This window comes from Furipterus horrens, unplaced genomic scaffold, assembly GCF_987537825.1.
Source record: "Furipterus horrens unplaced genomic scaffold, mFurHor1.1.pri manual_scaffold_4, whole genome shotgun sequence".
NCBI lineage: Eukaryota > Metazoa > Chordata > Mammalia > Chiroptera > Furipteridae > Furipterus > Furipterus horrens.
Genome location: NW_028327174.1, coordinates 51,702,425 through 51,728,702, shown reverse-complemented (window position 1 = coordinate 51,728,702; position 26,278 = coordinate 51,702,425). Strand labels below are relative to the sequence as shown.

General features: G+C 47.1%; 1 protein-coding gene across 2 annotated transcripts in view; it reads left to right on the top strand.

The window, feature by feature from the left end:
* The window catches only part of GALNT6 (polypeptide N-acetylgalactosaminyltransferase 6), a 28,855-nt gene extending 4,708 nt beyond the window's left edge, over positions 1 to 24,147 (top strand). The window contains exons 2-12 of one of the 2 annotated variants that reach the window (XM_090273189.1): positions 2,751 to 2,872; positions 5,955 to 6,547; positions 8,117 to 8,289; positions 13,882 to 14,031; positions 15,047 to 15,281; positions 18,315 to 18,432; positions 19,557 to 19,757; positions 20,301 to 20,432; positions 20,976 to 21,077; positions 22,093 to 22,245; positions 23,229 to 24,147. In XM_090273189.1, coding sequence (XP_090129315.1) covers positions 6,057 to 6,547; positions 8,117 to 8,289; positions 13,882 to 14,031; positions 15,047 to 15,281; positions 18,315 to 18,432; positions 19,557 to 19,757; positions 20,301 to 20,432; positions 20,976 to 21,077; positions 22,093 to 22,245; positions 23,229 to 23,342 — 1,869 coding nt within the window. In that variant the 5' untranslated portion in view covers positions 2,751 to 2,872; positions 5,955 to 6,056 and the 3' untranslated portion in view covers positions 23,343 to 24,147. Of the gene's footprint in view, positions 1 to 2,630; positions 2,873 to 5,954; positions 6,548 to 8,116; positions 8,290 to 13,881; positions 14,032 to 15,046; positions 15,282 to 18,314; positions 18,433 to 19,556; positions 19,758 to 20,300; positions 20,433 to 20,975; positions 21,078 to 22,092; positions 22,246 to 23,228 lie in introns of both variants that reach the window. The other variant, XM_090273191.1, reaches the window with a different exon arrangement.
* Positions 24,148 to 26,278: the final 2,131 nt, after the last annotated feature.

Below are 26,278 nucleotides of genomic sequence, written 5' to 3'. Positions count from 1 at the left end.
GATAAACAGAAAGAAATCTTGTTACAAAGAGGCCACCTGGCCAGCAAGGGTGTGTTCTGTGTGATTTATCCTGGCTTTCATAAAAGCTGTAACTTTGCTTGGGACTTCCAGTTTTGACATCTTTAAAGCATTCAGTGGGATTTAGTGTGTGGAAGGGGGGCGGGGGCAGGGAGCAGGTCTGAGAATGAAGTTGGAACACTGAGGAAAAACAGCCCTGCCCGAAGCTCAAGAGAGCCAAACCCAGTCCACAAACTCCCCAGGGGACCTCCAAGGGGGAGGTAAGAGTGGAAACAGAGCAGTGGCCTGGGAGTTAAGAGACCGCCATCTGCTCCTGGGACAACTGTGGGACAATATAGAAGTCACCTAACCACTCTGGCCTCACCTGTGCAATGAGGGTGCTGGACGAACAGGCAAGCCTAGTCAGAGTGGCATGCTAATGTGTAACAACAGAATAGCATGGAACTCAATGTGTGTTCGAATAAGTGCATTCAAAACATCACTTGGTGAAAGCAGTGCTTAACCTTGTAGTTTTAACCAGGCTGTCTTCATCTCATTTAACAAGAGTTTATGGACTACTTGCTACATACTAAACTTGTGCTAGACTTTGCAAGTGATAAAGAGACAAAAACAACCTGGCCTGTCTGGTCCAGGAGTTCACAGAGGTGTGAGAAAGAACAGACTGCTCCCAGACAGGGAAAGCTGTGATGGGGCAGGGAGTAGCAGTAGAAACAGTCTGCTAAGGGACACGTCAGGAGAGATGAACTCTGCTAGAGATCTAAGAAGGCTTCTTGGGGGATGGATGCCAGTGTTCCAGTGGAATGAGTAGCAGAGGGAAATAAAGGCAGGACCCTCCCCATTGCAATCTTAAAAGAACTTAATAGAGGAGGCTGGAAGCAGAGGGAGACATGTCTCAGCTGCTAACCCAGCAGTCCTAGGCCTGGTCTCATAATATTGCCAGGTGTTCTGATATCACAGGAAACACTATGTTAGCACAGGAGGAGGAAAGTCCTTGGAATTCTATGCATTGTTTCCACTATCTGGGAAAGAAAGCCTTTGAAACTGTGTTTACATCCCAAGGGCCGAAAGGCAGGAACAGGCACATAGGGCCTAAAGAAAGAAGTCCATTAACATTGGGTATGGGAAGCTGGCACCACCTTTACCTGTCTATCAATATGTAACTTCTTCACCGCCCCCCCATCCCGCCAACTATGTCAGTCCTCAGAACAAAGGACTTGTGCTCTTGGTCCTCTTGGTGTTCTTGGCTCTCTGGCCCCTGGGCCTCTGGCCACACTAAGGTGAGCCTGCCACCCCAGCCTTTGGCCTCTCTTGCTTTTGCTCACCCATTCTCTAATAAACTTTGCATGCATGTTAATATGTTCGCTGCTCTGTAATTCTTTACTGCGTCTATGAGAAGAACCTGGGTTTCTCCGATAACACCAGGAAGTAAAATGGAAAGGCTAGACTGTGTCATTCCTTGTCTTTCAGATTTCTATGAGTGAACCAAAGTAAGAAAGACATTTTACAATGAAATTTCATACTCACTTAACATGTGAAAGGGTATCCCAAAAGTCTTAGGGCAGTTTTACGCTTTAATCACATCAGAGGTGTGAATTCAAACTAACAAAAAACACAATTTGAAACTGTAATAACTTATATTTTTTTACCTTTATGAATTTTGAATAACAAAATTTTTATTTACGTTTGTATCAGAAAATGTTTATTATCAATTGATTGAGACAAACATTAAAGTAAAAATGTGTTATTCAAAATTCATAAAACTCAATAAGGTAAAAAAAAATTTAAATAAAACTTTAAAATGATGTTTTTTGAAAGTCTGCAGTGTTTCTATTTCTGAAGTTATTAAAGCTTAAAACTTCACTAAGACTTTTGGAACACTATGTATGTATAATAACTGAAGCGAAATTTTAACAAAACAATGCCTATTTTACATGTGCCCTACTTCGATATTTTCTTTTTTGTTCTATTCCATTCTGATCTTTTTAAAAGAATTTTTTATTCTGACTTGCAACAGTTTAAATTTATTTCACAATCCTATAGTGTGATGCAGTCAGCAGTTTGATAGACATTGAGCTGAGTGAAAAAGGCTAAGTTCTCTTAGACCAGTGAGAGAAGGTGAGTTTGTGTTCTGGCATCATCTCAATACTGAAACTAAGATGGTTTGATGTGTTGAAATCCCAAGAGTCGTTGCAGGAAAAAGAATTGGGAATGAACGCTCAGCAGCAGCAGGAGGGGAATGAGTGGATAAGGGCTGTGGGCACACTTGCCAGTGCACCTGGTGGCCATACTGTGGGAACCCAAGGGTGAGGGAGCTACACAAGACACTGGGGCCAAGATCCAGTGAAACCCTGCACTTGACAAAGTACTGCATAAAAGAGGGGCTTTTCCTTCACCAAGGCTGGTGGAAGGGTGACCACCCCGACCTTGCTAACCATGCTTCTGGGAATCATCTATGCAGAGAGCAGGAATCCTTAATCCCAGTCTTCTAGCTTCCATCGGACTATGTGTCTCTTTTAAGTGACTTTTCCTATTGCCTGCATGCTGAGCAAACAAACTAGAGAACGGAGTTCCTTACTGCCAAGGCTAATCACAGGTGTCTCCTTTCATTTCAGGATGTGGTTAGTACCTTGAGGAATTGCAGGCTCCAGAGAGAAAGCCTTAGACTGCCAGGTTGGATGGAGAGAACAGATGCCTGGGAAGGGCTCAATTTAACCCTAGGTCTCTTTCTTCAGGAGAAATAAAAGGAATAAAGGCCAACCGTACTTCGAGGGACACAGCGCAATGCCAGGAAGAGGGAGTTGAAGTGACCTGAGTGATTCTTTGTGAGTTGGTCAGGGAGGCCTTCCTGGAGGAGGTGAGTCTTAAACACTTGGCAGCAGTTGGTAACTAAGCTGTTAACACACTTTTGTTTCTTTTAGAGAGAGTTAAATTATTTTATTTTCCTTTTTTTTTTTTTGGCAGTCTCTCCACCCACTGAGCCCTCCAGCTCCCTCCCCTTCTCCCCACCCCGCACCACTGTCAGCCTGTTCTCTATCTATGAGGCTGTCTCCATTTCAGGGAAGTGCAGCCTGCAGGACAGTTTGACACTGTCATGGCAGACCCTTCCCCATTCGGTTGGACTCCGTTTGTGCTTAGCTGGGGCAGTTCCAGGGTTTCTGAGATGTCTAGCTCCAGCAGAACTTCTTGTGTCAGCCCAGCATAGCTCAACCCCTGGTGCAGAAAACTCCCTCCACACTGAATCCCCATTTCCTCCTTGAAGCCCTCTTCAAGCCCATTGGGGAACTCTGCCTCTTTCAACTTGGCACTTACTGTCTGTGCTAGTGTTTTAATTTTATTACTTTTTGAATAGGTAATATAGTCAGGTTCAAAGTACAAAAGGGTATTCAGGGAAAGATCTTTTTCTTGCTCCTTCCCACTCCCTAGACAGGTGCTGCCTAGACTTAGTGGTACCAGTTTTTGTTCTCCAACTAGATTCTAAAATCCCATGGGGAAAGCAATTCTGTCATACCTCTGTGCCCCTGCTGGAGTGAACTGTCCCACCCGTCACCCAAGTTTTTCTAGCACCACATTCTCCCTCCTCCGCCAAGCACTGCTGCTATCTTGGGTCACATCCCAAGCCCCTCTTAATTGGTCATCCAGCTGCCAATCAGGTCTGTCTCCTAGATACCCTCCACCAGCTATCATATTGTTCTTCCTGTAATGCTGAGCTCCCGCTAATCCTGTATTGCTCCTCATATTTGAGGTCATTAGCAAACTCCTTGGCATGATGACTTTCCAGGCCCATCCTCTACTACTTCCATCAGACTTCAAATTCCCACAATTCCAATCTACTTGCTGTTCTCTGGTCGGCTATGCTGTCTCCTGCCTCTAGGCCTCTGTGTGCTCACCTTGCTTGGCCAACTCCTACTAGTGGGTTAGTGCTCAGCCCAGCCCCCTCCCCCTGCAGAACCTCTTCCAGAGGTCATCCTCCCCCACTCGCTGAGTTTCCTGTATCCTCTCTCTGTCAGCACTCAAGGGGACCTCTATTATGTCATTTTCTCACTGAGTGATCTTTATTTAAAATCTGACTCCCCCAGTTGACTGTATGCTCCTTGAGGGCTGGGCTTGCTCATCTCTATCTCCCTCATCCAGCAGAGCACCTGGCATATAGTAGGTGCTTCATCAATATTGACAAAATGAGCAAACCTCCTCTCCCATCTTCTAAACAATATCTAAAACAAAATAGATGCTCAAAGGGATTTCATTTTATTTGATTTTTGATGCTGCTGCTGAGTCTGATGTTACAAAAGAAAACCACCTGTCTCCCCTAGCCCAGAGTGACCTGTGCTCCCCCTTGAGATCATATTCCCCAGATCCAAGTGACTCCAGATAGCTGGCTTCTCCACAGGCAGGAGCTTTCGTATTTAAGTAACAGAATTAAATAGCTCATATGAAGTTACTTTTAAGCAAGACATGGCACAGGGTAATGAGTGTGGCTTTGGCCAAGGACCAGGTGCTTGAGGAAAATTGCTGGAAAGCTGAGCAGGGACTTATTAATTATAATAATAGAAATAATTGATACCATTTACTGAGGGATTAGTATGTTCCAGGCACTCTGCCGAGGATTTTACGTACATTAGCTCTGATTTAATCCTCACCACGCCCTGTGAGTTAGGTATTAGTTATCCCCACTTTATAGATGAGGAAATTGAGGTTTAGAGAGATTAAGTAATTTGCCCAAGGGTCACACAGCCGCTAATGATAAAAACTAATGCTTTTTCAGAATTTACTGTGTGCAGAGACTACTAAGCGTTTTCCATGATTGTTTCATTGAACGTATTAATCCTTGTAACAACCCTAGGAGGTAGGTGCTATTACTAGAAGGGGCAGAACTGGGATTTGTGTGCAGGTCCATTGCCAGGAACATCTGATGCTTAAGAAGGGAAACTTGTGTTTCCAGAGCTCTCCACAGAAAATTCTGCAGACATTCATCCTCTGAGCTGTGGGATCATGTGTATGTCCAAGGTGTAAGCCGATGAACATCAAAGCTCAGTCCTGCATGAAAGGTGTTGTCATAGAATCTTAGATATCTGTTTCTTGTTAAATATGAGTAGATACAGAAGAATATTTACGAAATATGTTCAGGGTAAAAGAAGTAACAGTACCAATAGCGGCCACCATCCACTTTAAGAAAAAACACTTCACTTTGAAGCCCTAGTGTGCCTCTGTTCCCTTGTCTCTCCTCCCTCTACAGAAACTCTAGTTTCACCGTTCCTTTAGTTTTCCTTAAAGCTTTACCACGTTTATTTTTGTTTTCATGAACAATATTTTGTATTCATTTTTGTTTTAATAAACAATATATTGTTTAGTTTACATTTACAATTTTCTATAAATGAATCATACTATATGTACCCTTCTGCAATTTGCTTTTTTCACTCAACATTGCATCCCCAATGTTGCACATAGAAGTGGTTCATTCTTTGTCATTGATGTAGAATACTCCATAATATGGATATATTTCACATTCTGTTTATTAATTTGACTGATGATGGACATTTGGATGGTTGCTCTGCCATTTCAGTCAGTGATGCTAGAAATGTGCCAGCGCATGCCTCCTGGCTCATGTGCACTGGAGTCTATCTGGAATATAAAACTAGGAGTGAAATTGCCAAGTTGTTTCCCAAAGTGGTTACGTCAGTTAAATCTTTGCATTTAGACTTTCAGTGTTCTGGTTATTCTATATCATCAATGTCAGAATCTTAGGGCAGAAAAGAAACACTGATTCCAGTCTCTCCATTGTGTGGATGGACGAAAATTTAGGTGCAGGAAAGTTAAATGATTGGGTAAGGTGATGTTACCATTCAACAACAGAGCCTGGTCTTAAATCCCAAACCCACCTGACTCCCTCTCCACCCTCGCCTTGGCTTATTTCTCTCCCTCATCCCCTCTCTTCTCAGGCTCAGGTCCCAAGGTGTGGCCACCAGGACATATCGAGCAATTTCCAGGGTCAGACCCAGCACTGGAACTGACTAAACTGGGGTCCCCATTGGTTCTAGAGGATGAGACTCCTCCGCAGACGCCACATGGCCCTGCGCCTGGCCATGGTGGGCAGCGCCTTTGTGCTCTTCCTCTTCATCCTGCAGAGGGATGTGAGCAGCAGGGAACAGGCCACAGAGAAACCATGGCTGAGGTCCTTGGTGAGCCAGAAGGACCACGTCCTGGACCTCATGCTAGGAGCCATGAACAACCTTAAGGAATCAATGCCCAAGTTCCAGATCAGGGCTCCAGAGCCCCAGGAGACACTGGTCTCCACAAACAAGTCCTGCCTCCCTGGGTTCTATACCCCAGCTGAACTGAAGCCCTTTTGGGAACGGCCACCACAGGACCCCAGTGGCCCTGGGGCAGATGGAAAAGCATTTCAGAAGGACAAGTGGACCCCTCTGGAGACCCAGGAAAAAGAAGAAGGCTATAAGAAGCACTGCTTCAATGCCTTTGCCAGTGACCGGATCTCCCTGCAGAGGGCCCTGGGGCCAGACACTCGATCCCCTGAGTAAGTAGCGCCCAGAGTCATGGGGTGAGGCCAGGGCTCTGCCAAAGGTGCGGCTGGTGTGGCCATGACCATGGGCCAAGTGCCAGGTAAAGAGCTGTTGGGGATTTTAGAATATAGGCAAGGATTTCCTCTACACCCTCACTCCTTTTGCAGACCAGGTGTCCTTATTCCAGGGGTTGGGGTTTGAGAGTATTCTGGTCAGGCCAGATGAGTAGGGAGACCTGTGAGAGTGAAGCGCAATTATGAAGGTGACAGGATACAGAAAAGAGAACCGGGGAAAAAAAGAGAGAGAACTCTGGGCCAGAGACCAGGACCCTTACGGGGTGACTGAGAGAAACTGATTCCAGGCCACTGATTCAGTGGCCCTACCCCAGAAACTGTGGGACTCCACTGCTGAGCATTGGGAAAGGGCCATTTCCTGACAGCGGCCCTCGTGGTCAAGACTGTGCCGACGCCTCCTGATTTCTGTCCTCCGGTGAAGGTGCACAAGACCATGAATTTGTTCCAGCCTTGATTTGAAGCTGTTTATACTTTCAATCCCGGGCAATGAACCAGCACTTAGATCTCTGAGCTGCAAGCCACCTCACTCTAATGTGGCCAAGGCTGTGTTCACTGTCCTCAAGTCCAAGATTTTTGTGTCTTTCTCATTTAGACTTGTCTTTCCCAACTCAAGAATTATACCTTTATTGGCATTTTGTCACATGGCACCCTCCAACCCCAAACTCGTGATTCTTTAGGGTTGTGAACCTGGGGTTCCTCAGAATGTGACCAAGTATTATAATCCTAGAAACTGGAGCCACTGAAATTCTTGTGAGCTCCTCAGAAGGGAGGGATGGGTACTGGGCCATAAGGGCTGCCAGGGGAGGCTGTATGAAAAATCTTTCTTACTAGCAGAGGGGATAAGAAAGGGTGTTAGGCCACATGATTCCTTGTGATCTAGGATTCACACATTCACACCCCCACCTGAGATGGAGTGTCAAAATGGTAGCAGCATGGCCAACTGCCATGGCGTGGTTGAAGTGGATGAGGAAAGAGAAAAGGTCAGAGGAAACTGATTGTGATAGTAGTGTCAGGTCACAGGGAATTAATGAGGAAATGCATTAGAGAAGAACTGTAAAGTGTAATGAGAAGAATATGAAAATTGTAGTCACTTCTCAGATGTCAAATTTGCCCTTTATTACTTCCCCTCTGGAACCTCTCGATTGGATTACACTTTATGCAGTACACATATTCCTGAGAAAAACAGTCAGCCCTGGGAACTTCTAGAGCAGATAAGGGAAGTCAGAGAGAGAGCAGGAAGGGGCCCTCAGCATCACAGCTGGGTCATTAAGCCAGCTCTGGGGGAAATGGGTTTTGGAGTAGTTTGGCTAGGACCTGTGCAGAGGCTCAGAGTAGGTGGCAAATACAGCATAAGCTGGGAACAGGAGCAACTATTTCAGCTGTAACAGAGAATGCAGACTGGTGGTTCCAAGGAGCAGAGGGTGGATATGGGTATCTGTGCACAGAGCCCTCCTGACCCCTGAACTCTGAGGGACATGGTGAGCTGTATCTACACTTTCATCCTTCCAGATGTGTCGACCAGAAGTTTCGGCGGTGCCCACCACTACCCACCACCAGTGTCATCATTGTGTTTCATAACGAGGCCTGGTCTACGCTGCTGCGAACAGTGTACAGTGTCCTGCACACCACCCCTGCCATCCTGCTGAAGGAGATCATACTAGTGGATGATGCCAGCACTGAGGGTGAGTGCAGAGGAGGGGGCTGGTGTCTCCTCTGTAATTCTTGGAAGGAGGGCAGGTTCTCTCAAGGGAGCGGGCACCGTCACTGCCTGCTGCCAGCCATCACAGCTCATCATAAAGGCCAGGAGCAAGGAAAGGACAGGTGAGGAACAATACAGTCAGGGACAGGAGGCAGGGAGACCATATTTCTGGAGCCTGGACTTCATTTTCACTTTACCATAGAGCTCCAAAAGCTTAGAAGTTCATACTTTTAAGACTCCCTTAGAGCTGCCAACCCCAACCGCAAGTCAGAAACTGGGAGAGGTCAGAGCAGAGCATGGGGATGCACCTCCCCTCTGTTTCCTTCCTACTACACCACCCCTCTGCTCCTAAAAGATTCCACCTCAGAAGCCTTCTTTGCTCTAGTTGGTAATAGGCAAGTGACAACGCTCACCAGACTTCCACCCATACCTTTAAAGTAATTCCACAAACATCTACAGAGTATTCTGTGCCTGACACTGACCTAGGCATAGAGGATAACATGACAAATAATGAATGAGACAGATCTTGTACTGAAAAAGCTAACAACCCTTATGGCTCAGATGGCCCCTTACAACACCAACCACAGCAGTGTGGCCTGTAACACACCCCTAACAGACGTGAAAGGTCATGAACGAGGGAGGCCAACAGGAAAATTCAAATACCAATTCTGCCTCTTAACTCTGTGACCTTGAGCAAGATACACTTAGCCTCTTTGAACCTCAGTTTCCTGTTCTAAAAATGAAGACAGTTGACTCCCTGGGGAAAGCAGTGGAACAAGGAGCTGAGCATGAGTACTGGTGGGTCCATTTCTTTGGGGAGTTCCCATTTCCCCAGGAAGGACAGATGCCTAGCAGCACTGACAAAGCAAATGCGAATGAGTATCACAGATGCAGTGAGAGAGTCTGGTGGACAAGGAGCATAAGATTAGGCTTCCAGAAAGGGAAGGGCAAAGAGTTTGGTAGAGATGGGGAAGGGCTTGAGAGTGGCCCCTTAGTAGCAATGGAATGGTTGTATGGAATGGGGAGCAAGTGTATCAGCTGCTCTTCCTCTCAAACTGGGTTCTCTGGCAACCCCTCTCCCCCAAACCTATGCTACCCATCCCTCAGGTACTTCTTCGCTTGATCACATGGGGTAGAAGTTCTAAACTGTTTCTACTTGTCACCCAGAACTTTTTGAGTCCGTAAGGCATAATGCCCAGTTAGGCAAATCCTTCTGACCAGACCAGACAGATGACATAATGACAGGCTGACATAGGCAGCATCGAAAGGGCACAGCAGCCTGTGCCTAATAGGGTGGACTTTGCAGTGGCCCCTATATCCCCTCCAAAGTGCCTGCCCCCTAGCAGGCATTCTCTCTGGGTGACTCCTGGGCTCTCTCTCAGGGCCAATTCCAGCATCTTGGAATCACCTACCTGAAACTCCTAAACCTATCATTCTTAGTTTTCTGGGTCCTGGCATCCTTTGAGAGTCTGTTAAAAGCTTTGCCCCTTTCCCTGGAATAGTGCAGAATTGCTACAACAGTGTGCACACATCTACATTTCTGCATGTAATTCCAGGGACTTTGTGGACCCTAGGATAAATAACCCCACCATGAGGGCTTTTGGACACTTGGGATACTTCCAGCAATGTTCAGTCCAGGGGGGAAAAGGACAAAACTCAGATCCATGGTCAGAAGTCTCTGTGGTCCACAGCAGGATAAAATTTTCCACACATTTGACCATTTGATCAGATTAGTTGGCTCTCATTACACGCACACACAAAGGAGAGCTGTGTCTCTGCTGAAATACAATGTCCGTGCTCTCTATCCTTCTACCCAGGTACTTGGCTGTGCTCTAAGACCACGAGGATATGGACACCTGGTGCTGGTGTGGGAGAGGCCCAGTGGCAGGCTGGGGAACTTTCTCTTACCTATCTCAGTCTTAACCCTGAGCACAGATTTGACTCCTGTTTGGCCAGGTCAGATGGCAGGTCTGTTCCTCGTTGGGCACACTCCACAAGCTTATGAAAACTGGCCCCAAGGCTCATCGGTCTATTGTGCCCTAAAAAGGGCACCCCCGTATCAAAAGCCCTGCCCTGCCCCTTGTGGAAACTGAGCCTAGGCCTCCCACCTGTGGGAATTTGCTAGATGGATGGGAGGAAATCAGGCACATATCCAGGACCCGGCAAGTTGAGACATGAACAGGACCCTCAGTGATTAAGTTCCTTATGGAGAGAGGCGGAGTGAGGAGGCGGGGCTGGTCAGGAAGGGGTGCTGTAGAAAGGGAAGGTAGAGGGATCAGCAGGTGAAAGGAAAGGAGAGGGGCAGCCTGAAGTCAGGAAATGCAAGAGACATTTGGGTAGCACTTTGGATTAGCTGAGTGTTTCATTGTTTGTATAAACCAGATTTGTTTATCCATTCATCTATCCATGGACATTGGGTTATTTCTACATTTTGTTTATTGAGAATAATGCTGCCATCAACATCAGTGTACAAATATTTGTTTAAGTCCCTGTTTTCACTTTTTTGGGGGTATATACCCAGAAGTAGAATTGCTGGACCATGTGGTAATTGTATGTTTAATTTTTTTCTTTTAAAATAATAGGTTTATTACATCTGAAGTCACAAATATTCAGCTATATTTAATTTTTTGAGTAACCACAATACTGTTTGGATTTTTCTATAGCTTTGTTTTTAAGTACAACTTTAAGATTTTATTTATTTATTTTTAGAGAAAGAAGGAGAGAGGGAGAGAAACATCAATATGAGAGAGAAACATCGATCAGTTAGTTGCCTCCCGCATGATCCAACTGGGGAACCTAGCCCACAACCCAGGCATGTGCCGTGACTGGAATTGACCTTTTAGATTTGCAGGACAATGTCCAACCCACTGAGCCACACCAGTCAGGGAAAGTGCAACTTTAAACCATTGGAGTGATATGATGTGATTTATTTGTTTTTTTAATTTATTAATTTGAGAGAGGGAAAGAGAAACACCAGTTTATTGCTCCACTATCTGATGCATTCATTGGTTGCTTCTTGTATGTGCCCTGACTGGAGATCAATCCCGCAATCTTAGCATATCGGAATGATGCTCTAACCAACTGAACTGCCCGGCCAGGGCCTGATTTAGTTTTACAAGAGAACTCTGCTGCTGTGTCAAGAATAGATTGGGAAGAGTGTATAGAATAGAGGCCAGGAGACCAGTTACAACATTGCTCGGTGACAGCGGGGACCAAGAGAGAGAACTGGGAATACTTGCTGATGACTAATTGTAAAGGATGAGAAAAGGGGAAACTCCAGCCTGACTCCTAGATTGGAGTAGCTGGAGGGACACAGGTACCGTGTACTGACACAGGGGAGCCAGGGGTGCAACTTGGGAGGAAATCTAGAGTTCCTTTTCGGGCATGTTTGGTTTGTGGCTCTGCTAGACATCCAAGTAAAGGTGGCAAGGCCGAGAAAGGAGACCTAGGAGTCATCTGCATATTGATGAGACTGAGTAAGGCATGTATGTTGGAGGTCACAGGATCTTCCAGACTCCCATCATGGGGAATGAAACTGGGTTGGCGTGGTAGGGTGTTAAACTTAAATTAGGAGGTTATTGTCTAGGGGACATAAAAGAGTATGGATGGGTTTTCTGAGTCTTCGTGCTCATCTCTGTTCTGCAGAACTCTGAAGCACATATGTCCAGTGGCTCCAGGGGTATGACAGGAAGACTGTCAGAGGGGCATAACTTAGGAGAGTTGTCTCACTCCCCTAGAAAGGCCTGCACCCATGCTCAGAACCCCCAGGTGCAGCCTACCCACCTGAGGTATGGGAGAAAGGCGTGCAGAGCTCAAGCACCCCTGAGGTTCACAGCTTAGTACTTCGCAGCCTCTTACCACAAAACCCACTTCCTATGATGTTTAGTCCCTGAGTTGTTTCCATCATCATGAACTTCCTGTGAGCACAGTGAAGCAAGATTTCAGGGGAAATATCAGCGATGCTGAGAAGGTTAGGCACTTGGTTGGAACTCCTCCCTTCTTCCTGTTAGAGCCAGCACTTGGGGGCTGTAATTGGATTATGAGTCTTGGAGCTCCTTAAAGGCAGGACCCAGACCAGGTTCCTCCCTGCCCAGGGTAGTACCTAAGCAGTGAGTTAGCAGGTGTTTGCTAAGTGAGTGCTGGGCTGAAGCTGCCAAATGAGGCTAATTTTAACTTACAAACACTGGCAACAATACTCCTTATTTCATAGTGATTTAATCTTCATAGAGAATATTAAATAAGAAAGTCAATGTGAAAGCACCTAGTTCAATGATTGGGACATAGTAGGTGCTCAAGTATCAATATTTGGGCAGTGTGTGTGTGTGTGTGTGTGTGTGTGTGTGTGTGTGTGTGAGAGAGAGAGAGAGAGAGAGAGAGAGAGAGAGAGAGAGAGAGAGAGAGAGAGAGATCACCCCACCCCAAATTGATTTCAGGCCCCACAGTTTGTATAGTGTTGTGTTTGGAGCAAGGTCTGAGACTGGGCTGATCCACAGCTCAAAAGAGAAAGGACACAATCCTATGTCACACCTGCCCTCCACCTCCACTTCTGAAACTACAAGCAACTCCATTCTGTACAGTTAAGGACAGAACAGTGGCATGGATAAACCAAAATCGCAGTTAATAAAACATAAGTAAGATTTGGAATATGTTTCCAGATGAATTGCTTCAGAGTATAGCTATTTTTAATGCTCTGAGGATTTCAGACTGAATAACAGGATTATGAAGTAAGCCCCCACTCAGAAGGAACTGAAGATCTCAGCAGAGGATACCCCTCCCTTCAAAAAACTTTTCCCACCCCCAGATTCAGGATAGTTGTCCCCCTGCAGGCTCTCCCAGCCCTGCACTACCTCTGGCAAGTCACTGGTCACCAGTTTCCTGGGTGGCTGGGCTCACTATTGAGCCTGGCCAATGGCAGGTGCTTGGTACATGTTTTAAATTTAATTAAAAAGCTGCTTGGCATCTTTTCATTTCTTAAAAAATTCCACATGCAGAGGAGGTAATAAAGAAGATTAGAATTAGACTTCTTGCTGCTGATCCAGCAAGTAAGAAATCAACATTTGTGTGCTCTACCTGGCAAACTTATTTTGAGGATCCTGGGAGACAGGGAATCACACACTGAGAAACGACTGCCACAAACACTGGGTGTGGATAGGAGAGGAGGCTGGAATCCTGGCTCTGAAAGATGGTGGCTGAAAGTGTGCAGAGACCAAGAGAGGCATCTGAGAGACTTTGTCGGAAGTTTACGTTTGATTTAGACCAAAGAAACACAACTCTGAGGTCGTGTCTCAGACATTAGAGAAGGTGCCTAGGTAGACAGGCACAGAATTGACACTGCAGAGCCAGTGTCCTGGCAAGGTGGGCTTGGGGCGGCAGGGTGCACTCGGCCCCATGCAGGACTTCCCCCTTGTACCCCTTCCCCACCATCTGCTGCCATGGAATTGCTTAGTGCACTAGGTGTGGGAGGGTTAAAAATGCAGGCCTGCTGGAGGCCTGAGAGCACCAGGACTTGGTGCGCACAGGGAATTAGGTTTGCTACAAAGTGGTGAGCTGACAACAATGACACTGTCCCTTCCAGAGTATTTAAAGGAGCAACTGGAACAGTACGTGAAGCAGCTGCAGATCGTGAGGGTGGTGCGGCAGGAGGAGCGGAAGGGGTTGATCACGGCCCGACTGCTGGGAGCCAGCGTGGCACAGGCAGAGGTGCTCACCTTCCTGGATGCCCACTGTGAGTATGAGTGCCGCCCTGGCTATACTGTTGTCCACCCCACGGCCTGGCAGGATGAAGCTGTGACCACAGCCCCTTCCTGCTCTGTTCCAGGAGCGAAGGAGGCTTGGGACTCTCCCCAGCTTTTTCTAACCCTTTCTCACCCCAATCCCACAGATATTTTATCAGGCACACACACCCTAAAACAAGTGATCACCCCACAATTGCTGGAGTGTGCTCTGGAGCCCCAGACATCCCTCTCTCCCATGATCTGTACCTTGTTCTGCACTCCGCCCCTCAGAGACGCCTCCTGCCACTGCCGGAACTGATTTGTGTGGGGCTTTTCCTGTGGGGCCACCTGGAGCCAGGAAGGCCTCCCTCTTCCCCAAACCAAAACCCCTCCCACCATTGACAGGGAAAAATAACTTCCCTAAAAGCAGTGATATATATTGGGGAAAGCCCTAGACTTGGGAGTCAGGAGACCCAAGTTTGCGTTCTGGCTCTGCCACCAGCCAAGTCTCAGTTTCTTCATTTGTAAGATGGGGAGAGGATACCAACCTATATATTTGTATTTATATTTAATTTATATTTCATTTAAAATCTCAAAGGCCTAGCAAATGAAAGGGATTGTTATTCTACAACTGGAGCTGACACTTGAGATGCAGATATTCCCAGGAGAGAGGACATCTGCTTCAATAGTCCACACTTGGGCGGGGAGGGCTGATTCAGTGGACAGGCTGGAGACCCGAAGATGCCCATGCTTTTGGATCATTTGAGTTGACCATGTTTCTCCTCTGAGACCTCCATTCTCCCTTCCATAGCTGCCTGCATCTTTAGGTGAGGGAGGGGAAGTTAAGAGATTCTCAGGAGCTCTCTCTCTGCTCTGTGTAGCTGTGTAGCCTACCTGTGTTTCTCTGCCTGTGGCTAGGAAATGAAGGGAGGGTTCTCTTGTCCTCCTGGGTCTCCCCGCTGGCCTGGGGCATGGGCTCAGCTGTAATCAGGGCCCTGACAGCTGTCTCCTGGTCTGAGCCTGCAGGTGAGTGCTACCATGGCTGGCTGGAGCCCCTCCTAGCTCGCATCACTGAGGATGAGACAGTGGTGGTGAGCCCAGACATCGTCACCATTGACCTTAACACTTTTGAGTTCTCCAAGCCTGTCCAGAAGGGCAAAGTCCATAGCCGTGGCAACTTTGACTGGAGCCTGACCTTCGGCTGGGAGACTCTACCTCTACACGAAAGGCAGAGGCGCAAGGATGAGACCTACCCAATCAAGTAAGGACCACAGCCTGATGAGCCCCCAACCTGGCCTCCACAGTCCCAGACCCGCCCAGTTCTAGGGACTTGGACCATCTCAGGTCAACATTTATTAGGTGCTCTATCAGCACTTGACATATTTTATTTAATCTTCATCCCCTATGATTAGTGTTTTACAGGTGAGAACATTGAGGTTCTTAGTGATAAACAGCTCGCCTCAGATCATGCAGCAAAGGATGGAACAGGGATTCCCATCCTGGCCTGTCTGACCCAGCATCTATGTTCCTAACCATGGCACTAGACTGCTTGCCTTTACCTGCCACTTACTGTGTGCCAGGCACTGGACTAAGTGCTTCACACACTTTATGTCATCTAGTCCTTCCTACACATAGAAGGCCATGACTGCTGCTTGCAGAGGTGCTGAGACACAGTGGGTAGTGGCCATCCTTGAACAGCCATTGTAATAAGAGGGGTTGGCATGAGCTCCCAGGTCACTCACTTTGAAAAGACTGAAAACATTAAAATAATAAAGACAAGTGTTCTGCAGTTTGCAGTTTGTTACAGTTGCCCTGAACTTCTTTGGTAAAGGGCCAAAGAGTAAATATTTCAGGTTTGCCAGCTACATACAGTCTGTTGCATAATATTCCTTGTTTGTGTTTCTTTTAAACAATCCTTTAAAAATGTAAAAACCATTCTTTGCCCCAGAACCTCACATAAAGCCAGGCCAGATTTGGCCTTTGGGCCATAGTTCACCAACCCCTGAGCTATAGGGTGGATGTAGGAGAGCTTACCCATTGTTTAATGCCCACCTAGGTTAACCTTCCCCCCAAACACCTACCCTGTCTTTCCCTCTCCAATTGCCCGTTGGCGCTGTTAGAGACCACAAGTTTATTTTAGCTAATGTCTCAGCCAAACTGAGTTGGGGAGTGACTTTTAGAGTGTCCTGTGATTATCTGCCATTGTTTTCTTATACTGGCCAGGAAACTTAGGAGTCAAATGAATGTGTATCTGGGCTGGAGTGAAGCAGAGGTAGGGGATATAGTGAGCAGAGGTAAGAGGGAAGGCCTGGAAGGAAGAGAGCATTGGAGTCCTTTCCCCTCCACATGCCCAGTCCTAAGAAAATGCAGCCCAGAATCTCAATAGAGAGGGCTCAGGTGGGTGCCACAGGAAGTAATCCCAAGAATCCTGAACAGCCAGCTGCTCTGTCTCCATTAGAAGGAGGAGAGGAAGCAACAGAAAGGGGAGAGAGGAAAAGAGAAGGCAAGAGGGAGAAAAGAAATTAGAACTATTGGCCATCTGCCTGTTTCACAGATGTCTTTTGTTTGGTGTGTGCAGCCACAAAGCCCCTCTAGCCCAAGCTGGGAGCCAGGCACACAGTGGCACACTCAGGGACAGGGCACCTGGCCACCACCCATCACTGACGTCTCTGGCTCCAGTGTCCAAGGACCATACAGCTGGAAGATAAAGCTCTAGTGTCTAAGGAATGAATGTGCTCCCTGGTGGCATGCGCGGCTTGCCCTCTGCACTATGTGCAGTACCCTCCCATCCCCTACTCTGAAAGCTAAGAGGAGGCTGAGAGGAGGGGTCAAGGACCCAGAAGATCCCAAGAAGTAGGCCAGGAAATACAGGGTGTTGCCTGTTGGCTATGGATCTGCAGTGAGGTTCCCTGTATCCTCAGAGGTAATTTGTCAGTGGCTTCTGGGTCAGAGAGACCTCTCAAAGCCAGGGGAAAGGCCCAAGTCAGGGAAACCCCCAAGAAGAAGTAGGTTAGGTCTAAAGTGCTCATCTGGAGTCCCAGGACTCTGAGCCTTTCTGGGCTTTACTTTGGCCAGCTTAGAACCTCAGAATCAGTGACAGAAAGCCTGCGGGAACATGAGGGCTTCCCCACTGAAATTTCTTCCAGAAAGCAGCTGCAGGAGCCAACTTCAAGGTGACAAGAGCAGCCCCAAGGTTAACAACAAGGTCAGGCTCCTGTGTAGTCGCCTTGACGGATCAGTCCAATGAACACTGACTAAGCCCCTGCTGTGTGTAAAGCACCTTGATCAGTTCTGGGTTTACAGATCATCTTTCAGCATATTTGTACTACATGAAGAAGCAACAGAAGGGGGCAGCAAAGCCCCATCCAGGCGACCTGGTCAGGCACAGCTGCCAACATCTACTGATTAATTATCTGATAGTGGGCCCCTTCCAGCCCCTACCCACATCTTCAACCCTTAGCCCAGCCACCTACCCCCAATCTTATGAGCAACATGATATATAAATTCTAGGAGTGAGATGTTTTTGTCAATTTACCTTTATATGGGTCTGTGCCTCTTTGCTTTTGTCTGAAAGCCAGAATCTTTTTGTAACCTTTAGTACAAGATGCTCCCTTTAGTACAAGTTGAGCTTGATGTCATTTCATTTCCTATTCTGTTTCCAGGAGTTGCCTCTGTTCAAAGCAGCTAGCAGATTTTCCCCAATGCTCATTCAGTATTAAGCAACAGGGCTGGGCTCCTATTAAAACTGTGGCTTTCTAGTCCCTGGAGTGCCAGGAACACTGAAAGAGAATAAAATCAGTTCAGTTCATAATATTAATTCATTCATGGTTTGAATCCTATTTCCAAAAACAGTTTCACATAGCTTCTAATAACTGAGTATCTACTATGCTCTAGGAACTTTGCTGCCAAAAGGCAAACAAACAATGGTAGCTTTATCCTCTACTGACAGACTGAGCTCTCAGAGAATGGGATCTGTCTTTCTTAGCTCTGTATGCCTAGCACAGGCCCTGGTGACTGATATTTAACACATCCTTGGTTGAACGAACGAATGGGTACGTTTTAGAAGAGAGTAATGATAATTAAATCTCTCCTTGACCTAGAAAGTAAAGAAGACATGATAAAAGCTCAATAAACATTGGCTAAGTAAACAAGTTTGTGGAAGAGGGGATGCACATCCCGGGAAAGGGGCTGGGGATAGGTTAGAGGTGTCAGCAGTGAGTCCACACCTTTCCACACCAGGCTCCCACTCCTCTTCCCCCAGATGATGCATATGCTTCTCCCTCTTTCTCTCCAGATCCCCGACGTTTGCTGGTGGCCTCTTCTCCATCTCCAAGTCCTACTTTGAGCACATCGGTACCTATGATAATCAGATGGAGATCTGGGGAGGGGAGAACGTGGAAATGTCCTTCCGGGTGAGAGTGAAGAGGGCTTCGAGGGGGGAACCACAACATTCCAGGGGACAGCCTGAGAACCTCTTAGGCAGCAGATATCACATCTGGAACTGAACTTCTAAGGTGGCTGTTTCTTGTCATGACTGCTTTTCCTCTGCTCCCCTCCCTGTCTCTGGCAGTAGGGCTTTGGGAATCAGGTTGGACAACTTGAAACAAATTACTGGGCAGAACTCCTCAGAGAGAAGGGATAATAGTGGTAATAGGAATTGGACATCTGGGACTGGTGACATCTTTCATGGTGTCTGTGGAAAAGGATTAGACCCTGATCAAGGGCTTAATGGTAGAGGGCCCTGAAACACATCAGTAAGCAGTCACTATCCTTTTTCTAGAAAAATTAGGTTCCCCTTTTCAGGTTGGAGGACACGTGCCTTAGTAGTCTCTAGAGTTTCCCTACCCTATGCTCAGAAAGCTATTTATACTGTAGGAGAGGATGGTGGCCAAAATTCTGGTGGACCCTAGAACTCTGAGGGATTCCAGGAGTAAAACAGATCAGGATTAGGTTAGGAAGAAAGGACTGCCTCTCTTGAAATCCATAGATATTCCCATGCCAGTGGAGGAGTAATAAGTAAGTAACCGAGCTCATTTATGAAGTAATCTCTCATAGTGCTTGGCACAAACTAAGCACATCTTTAATACTTGCTGTTACTATGATTATGTATTTCTGTTGCTACTATACTAAAATGAACAACATACCTCCTAATTTAAAACCTACAAAAAGGTTTGCTGGGTGAGCTGATAACATCACATTTTCAGGTCAAAAAGCCAATTGACCAGAGCTCAAAGTAGCTATACAGACACAAAGTTAGCCAAACTGTCTTTTCTCTAAAGTGGGCCCTGGTAATCCTGTGGACCTGCAAATTTATGTTTGCTTAAATCAGGGTGAACCAATATCAGAGAGCTAGGGACTGTGTAGTCATGGCCTAGGAAGAAGCCTGGTCAATGCCCTTTTTTCCAGGAGAGAAAGCTGCATTTCCTTGAGTTCTTGGACCTGGGATCTGGTGCTCTGGGAAAAGAACAGAGCTACTTGGGGGGAGATTATTGCAACCAGCCCCCTGAAGACCCCATTTTGTATTCCCTTATGGCAGGTGTGGCAGTGTGGGGGCCAGCTGGAGATCATCCCCTGCTCTGTGGTAGGCCACGTGTTCCGTACCAAAAGTCCCCACACCTTTCCCAAGGGCACCAATGTCATTGCTCGCAACCAAGTGCGCCTGGCTGAGGTCTGGATGGATAACTACAAGGAGATTTTCTACCGGAGAAATGTACAGGCAGCAAAGATGGCCCGAGAGGTGAGAGGAAATGGTGCTCAGGAGGTGTCTGAATAAAGAGAGGTGCAGAATCCCAGGCCCTGGTCAAGGACTGAATGGTAGAGGCCCACCCGTCGCTACCCTCTCGTGCTGCCCTTTATAAGCCTTAGACCCTGTGAGCTAGAGCCCGGGGAAGCTAGAGAATGAGGAGAGAAGCCTTTGCTGTCCCTGCCTAGAGAGCCCCAGTATCTTTTAGGGGTGGGGAGGGCAAAAAGATTTGGAGAAAGAACCTCTTCCAGGAGGACTGGCTTTGCTCTGCGAGGCTTAGAATGAGGCTCGGAGAAAACTGACAGGGAAGTGACAGGAGATGAGGGAGTAAGGGGGCTATGGGTGGAGGTCTCAAAGCCCGGATGGGGTTTGGATTAGATATGAGGCTTAGTCAGCAGCTCCAACAGGTCTTGAGCAGGAATGAGCCTGAGACCCATTCTGGGGCAAAGTGACCCCAGGAACTCTGGACTACTTCAGCCCAGACGAGAAGGTCAAGACTAGTGGAACTGACCTTTACGGTGCTGGCTTTGTTGACAGAAATCCTTCGGTGACATTTCTGAACGACTGCAGCTGAGGGAACAACTACACTGTCGTAATTTTTCCTGGTTCCTGCACAACATCTACCCAGAAATGTTCGTTCCTGACCTGAAGCCCACCTTCTATGGAGCTGTGAGTGTTGAGATGCATTGTCACAGAACCCCCTAGAGAAGCTCAGGACCATTTACCCCTCAGAGAGATGACAGACAAGCACTGAATTTTACTCTCCACACTCCTTTATCCATAAGGAGGACTGCAGGACTTCTAGAGATAGCTAATATCTTTATAAGAGGAAAACAACCCATAAGCAGTGGTTCTCACTCATCTACATCAAAATCATCAGGAAGGAGTGTTAAACCACAGACTGCTGATTTAGTAGGACTGAGTTGAAGCCTGAAATTTTGCATTTCTGACAAGTTCCCCTGGGATGCTGATAGTCTGGGGAATCACACTTTGGGACCTGGCAGGCTGGGAGGTTGCCCAGCCAGCCCTGGCCCAGCCTCTGGGCTCTGTGTCTCACTTTGCTATTAACTCCAGGCATCTGGGTTAATAAGCAGAGGAGAAAAATTAGAGACATCTAATCATATAAATTTATTGCAGCTGGGCCTGATACCATGCACTAAAAAACTCCTGACTGTGCTATCCTGATTCACCTCTCTGCTCACTATTCTGCAGATAAAGAACCTTGGCATCAATCAATGCCTGGACGTGGGCGAGAACAACCGTGGAGGGAAACCCCTCATCATGTACCCCTGCCATGGGCTTGGCGGCAACCAAGTATGTAGCCCAATCCTACTGGGGCAGGCCCAAGAAAAGCCTGTGTCTGGGTATCTCCTCCCTCAATGGGCCCCCTTTCTCTACTCAAAATAATCCTTTCCTAAGGACTACGGTGGGGGAAGTCCAGAGAGAGGAGGAGATACCATCCTTGCCCTCAGAAAGCTCCCAGTCTGCGGAAGAATCCATGACACAGGGAGACAAGAGCTGAAGTCTGAATTCAGGGCATCAAGAGCGTACTGGGCCTCAGTGCTGGGTGCTAGAGAGGGATGGAGGGGAGAATTGTTCAGCAGAGAAGGCTTGCTGGAGGATGCCAGCTGCTAAGTGATGTTTTAGGGCAAGCGTGGCAAGTTTTTGAGCACTTTCCCTCACCTACACACAACTTCTATCCTCAGTGCCTCCTCTGCCCAGGGAATACCACTCTTATCCTACCACCCAGAAATGACCCCAAAACAACCACCTCCTGACATCTCAGTCACCTGACATCCTGAATACCTACTCTGTGCCCTACAGTGCCCCAGCGCTTCCTGAAAGAGTAACTAGTAACCTCCCTGACCCCAGTCCCTCAATCTGCCTTGAATGCCTGGTACTTGGTAAGGAAGAAGCACTTGAATCATAACTGAAGCAAGGATATGTGTGTGTGTGTCTTTCTAAAGCAATTCCCTGCACCACTAGGCTACGCAATGATTTTAGGTGGTACATTGGTGAACCTTTGTATTTTACTAATAATCTATTAGCAAAAAAAAATAACTAGCATATCAAACACATGACTTCACAGATAATGCTAAAAATGAAGCTAAGTTATAATTTTAACTACGTAAATAACTATTATTCCAGTATAACCCAGATATGGTTTAAAAAATTCCTAAAGGTGACATATTAATTACTAAAGTCTTGTGACCCGCTCACTTGTCGCCCCAGGAGGCTATCTGTGGTTGGCACCTTAGGGCAGATGGCTTTGGAAGGTAGTGGGCAAACCCTGCCTGTCCCTCAGACCTCCTCTTGCCTTGACTTCTAGTACTTTGAGTACACAACCCAGAGGGACCTTCGCCACAACATTGCAAAGCAGCTGTGTCTACACGCCACTGCTGACACTCTGGGCCTTAGGAGCTGTCACTTCACCGGCAAAAAGAGCCAAGTCCCTAAGGATGAGGAATGGAAATTGACCCAGGTAAGTAAGTCAGCCCCAAAAGCTCAGTATCAAGAATCTAAGGCCAGCACTGCCCCCCTCCTTATTTTTTACATCTTATGCCTGAGATACCATGGGGTGGATCAGGACAATGTAGAAAATATGGAGAATGTGGTCTTGGCCACAGGCAGGGTTCCTGGGTGTAAGAAATGTTTGGTGATGGCTGGTTCTGGCTGACATAAAGATAGGGTCAGAGGTTATGATCCATGGCCAGCTGTGTTGTAGCTCAAGTATTTTTAGACTGAACCTAAGTAGGTGAAAAGTGAAGAGTCACTCATGATTCTGGCCTGCCCTGTGTGTGCCAGACACAAGCTATGCATTCACATACATTGGTTTGATTAATATTTCAGAGGCTCTTCCCAAGTAGGTTGTGTCCCATTTCTATATATAAGACAATGAAGCTCAGCAAGTTTGTGACTGACCCGAGACCTATAACTAGTAAATGGCAGGCCCAAGATTCAAACCCAGATAACTCTGCCTTGAAAGCACAGATTCTTTCCATTATACCACACTGCCTCACGATTCATAATGTAACTTCTACAGTACTGAGCCCAAACTAGCACCCCCAGTGAACCTCCATACCCTATTCTACCCCAATCATCAGTCCCTGGCTTAGGAAAAGAGGACCCTAACCTTGGGGCTACAGGGGAGGGAGGAGTCTGAAATAGGATCCAAGGTAGAAAGTAGAGGTAGGCGGCAGTGGCCCAGGTCTTTAAGACTGGCCATGTAGAGCAGGCAAGTCCTGCAAGCATTTTTCAGTTAGCCCATGGTCCTTCCTCTATTGCAGCCATTCAGGCTGAAGGTGGGGGTGGATAATTGGCACCAGACATTGTGGAAACTAAGGAATGTATCCCATTGGAGTGTCTGGTATATTGCCAGGCCTGTGACAGTGCTACTTATTACCCCCTAGTAGCACTGTTACAGGACTGAGGCTCAGGCTGATCCTTTGCCGTGTCATTTTCTAGGACCAGCTCATCAGGAACTCAGGATCTGGTACCTGCCTGACATCCATGGACAAAAAGCCAGCCATGGCCTCCTGCAATCCCAGTGACCCCCACCAGCACTGGCTCTTCATCTAGGCCCCAGATCCTCCCCTGTGGGAGTTCCCACAAGCCTCTCAGGAAACAGTGTTTTGGGGACCCTGATATTTGGGAACCTGATCATCAGCTTCTCTGTAGGCCTTAAAGATGGAGCTCTAAAACCTAATTTTGGATGTCAAGGCAGGACCTTCCTATTCCTTGCAACAACGTTGGGCCCATTTTCTCTTCTTCACATTGATGGAAGAGACTGTAAGAACACATAGTACTTGGCCTAGAGCTTTCCTTCTGTCCTAGATTCAGAGACTTCCAAAGCAGAGAAAGCTCCCAGGATAGGGCCCAAGGCAGCAATGCTGAATTCAAGAAAAGTACTTCTACAGCCATGTCCTGAATCCCTGGTCATGTAGAGCACCCACAGAATCCAGTGATACAGTATATTCTAACAGACATCCCTCTGTTAGACCTCTAAGAGCGTCTACCTTGCTTATAGTACCCCAAGTCTGTAGACCTGTTTACAGAGAGTGCCCTGACAGGGATCCTTTATCTTACTTCATTGGCACAGTAGCTCTGTGAGAAGGACAGGACGGGAACCGGCATGCCCACTCTACAGACAAAGAAGGCGAGGCAAGGAAGGCAATGGAGGCTGCCTGTAGCCCCACAGCTAGAGGGTGGCTGGGCCCCAGACTAAGGCTTGATCTTGAATTCTGAGCTAGGGGGCCTTCCACACCACAAGAACACTAAACAACCAGCCCATTCTCTCTTCTCTCCATTCTGAACATTTCTGGCTGGCTGGTCTCTATAAGGCTCAGCATAATGGAGCCAGGTAGCCATGAGGGAGACCATAAAGCTCATGGAGCCAGTGATTCTCAGGTTTAAGTCGCAGAACCCTTTTTTCAATGCCCCATGTGTAATGTAACAAAAGGCAAAGTAGCCATGGGGAAATTGAGGGAGGATAAGGGCAATGCCCATCAGCCCCTGAACTTCTAAAATTCTGTGGGACAATTTGAAAACTGTCATTTTTATCCAGCCTTATCACTTTCCTATTATGAAACCAAGGGCAAATAAGTGAAGTAATTTGCCCAAGGCCACAGAGCAAGGCATTGGCAATCCTGAGGAAAGGACCCAGATAAGACTCACAAGAGCCTTGGGAAGTCTGACGACTCAGGAAGTGTATACTCAAACACGGCTGCATGACTGGCCTTGCTGCTGTTCTCTCATGAAGTCCCCATGTGGAGCAGTCCTGACAATGCACGTCAGCTCTTTTCCAAGCAGTTGGACTCTACAGACATGGACTCAAGTCCTTCCAGGTCTTCTTTCAGGAGCAGGTTGTCATCTTAGGCATCACCACGTGAGGGTGCCATGGGACCACAGCTGCCTCTCCTTCCCAGCAACTCAGTACTGAGGGAGGTCTCCTAGGTGCTTGAAGAGCCTTCAGGACCCTGCAGAGGGAACATTCTGGAGAAGCCCAGCCAAAGGGAGAAGGCAGAGCATAGCCTCTCCCAGGATGTGGCCTGGAGTAGGAAAGGGAAAAGGTCTTTTCAAGAGAAGACAGTTGGACATGAGACCCTGTGGAAATAAAGATTTCATTGCGCTGGTAAAAGAAGTCTGCATTGGATTCCTCTTCCCCCTATATTGTTCCTTAGCTGATTCCTTTGGAGAGTCAATTGATTCAGGCTGTGAAGAACTACACACATCTGAAAGGTTATGTCACAGCCACTGGCTCTTGTTCCCAAACATGGCCCCCAGTTGAGCACACATACTGTGTGTCAAGGTCATGTAGACTTGAGGAGTTGTAAAACGAGGTTCTTCCCCTGTGGAATGCACACTCTAGCTGGAGAAACAGAGATGTGCTAGGTGAGTTAGAGCAATTCCTTCCACTTAGGGGAATCAGGGAAGGCCTTACAAAGATGGTGACATTTGACTTTAGACCTCAAAGGATGAGTCTTCAGATGGGAAGGACTCAAGTAGCAAAGGCCTCACACAATAAATGATCTAGCATGAGAACAGTCACAGAGGGACAAAGGTACTAGTTGATCTGGGAAACCAAGAGGACATCAGGATGAGGGAGCAGTGGATACAGAAGCTAGGAGATCAGGACCATAGTGACTTTCATGGGCACTTGTGTCTACATAAAATATATTTTAAATTATGTTTATAATTGCATTGGCATAAAGATGAACAGAATCCAGGCTGATGGTATTCATTTTATTTCTTCTGATATTAGAAGAAACTAAAACATTTTTGTGGATCCCTAAAGGTTCTGTGGGCCCTACTCACTGTGCCTATAGTGCCTACTGGATAGGTCATCCCTATACAACGGGGTTGGGGCCCAATTGAGAAGGCTCTGAATGTCATGATAAGTCAGGCAAGCCATAGGGAGCCATAGTCCCTAACTCTAATCCTAGCCCTACTCTTGGTAGCATTAAACATCCACTCATTTATCAGGCATTATTTCCCATTCATCCCAATATCCTTCATACAGTCTATAATATCACCCAACAGCTCTCTATCTCAATCTCATGACATATGCCCAACCAAGGTGCCCTGCTATGATTCCTCACCTCTACCCCAAAACAGCATGGTCTCTCCTGGGGAAGTCAGCTAAGAGCAACTCACAGGAAGTGAGAGATGCAACAGAGGAGAGAAAAGACCACATGACATGCCTACAGAGTAGGCCCTGGTTTGGGGATGAGGAGAGGACTAGGGAAGGGAGGTAGTTAAGAAGGAACTCTGGCTGGTGTGGCTCAGTGGATTAAGTGCCAGCCTGTGAATCAAAAGGTTGCTGGTTCAATTCCCAGTCAGGGCACATGCCTGGGTTGTGGGCCAGGTCCCAAATTGGGGGTGCACAAGAGGCAACCACACATCGATGTCTCTCTGTCTCTTTCTCCCTCCCTTCACCTCTCTCTAAAAATAAATCTTTTAAAAAAAGAAGAAGAAAAAGAGGGAGAGAGAACTGCCAGGTGGTGGAAAGGCTCAAG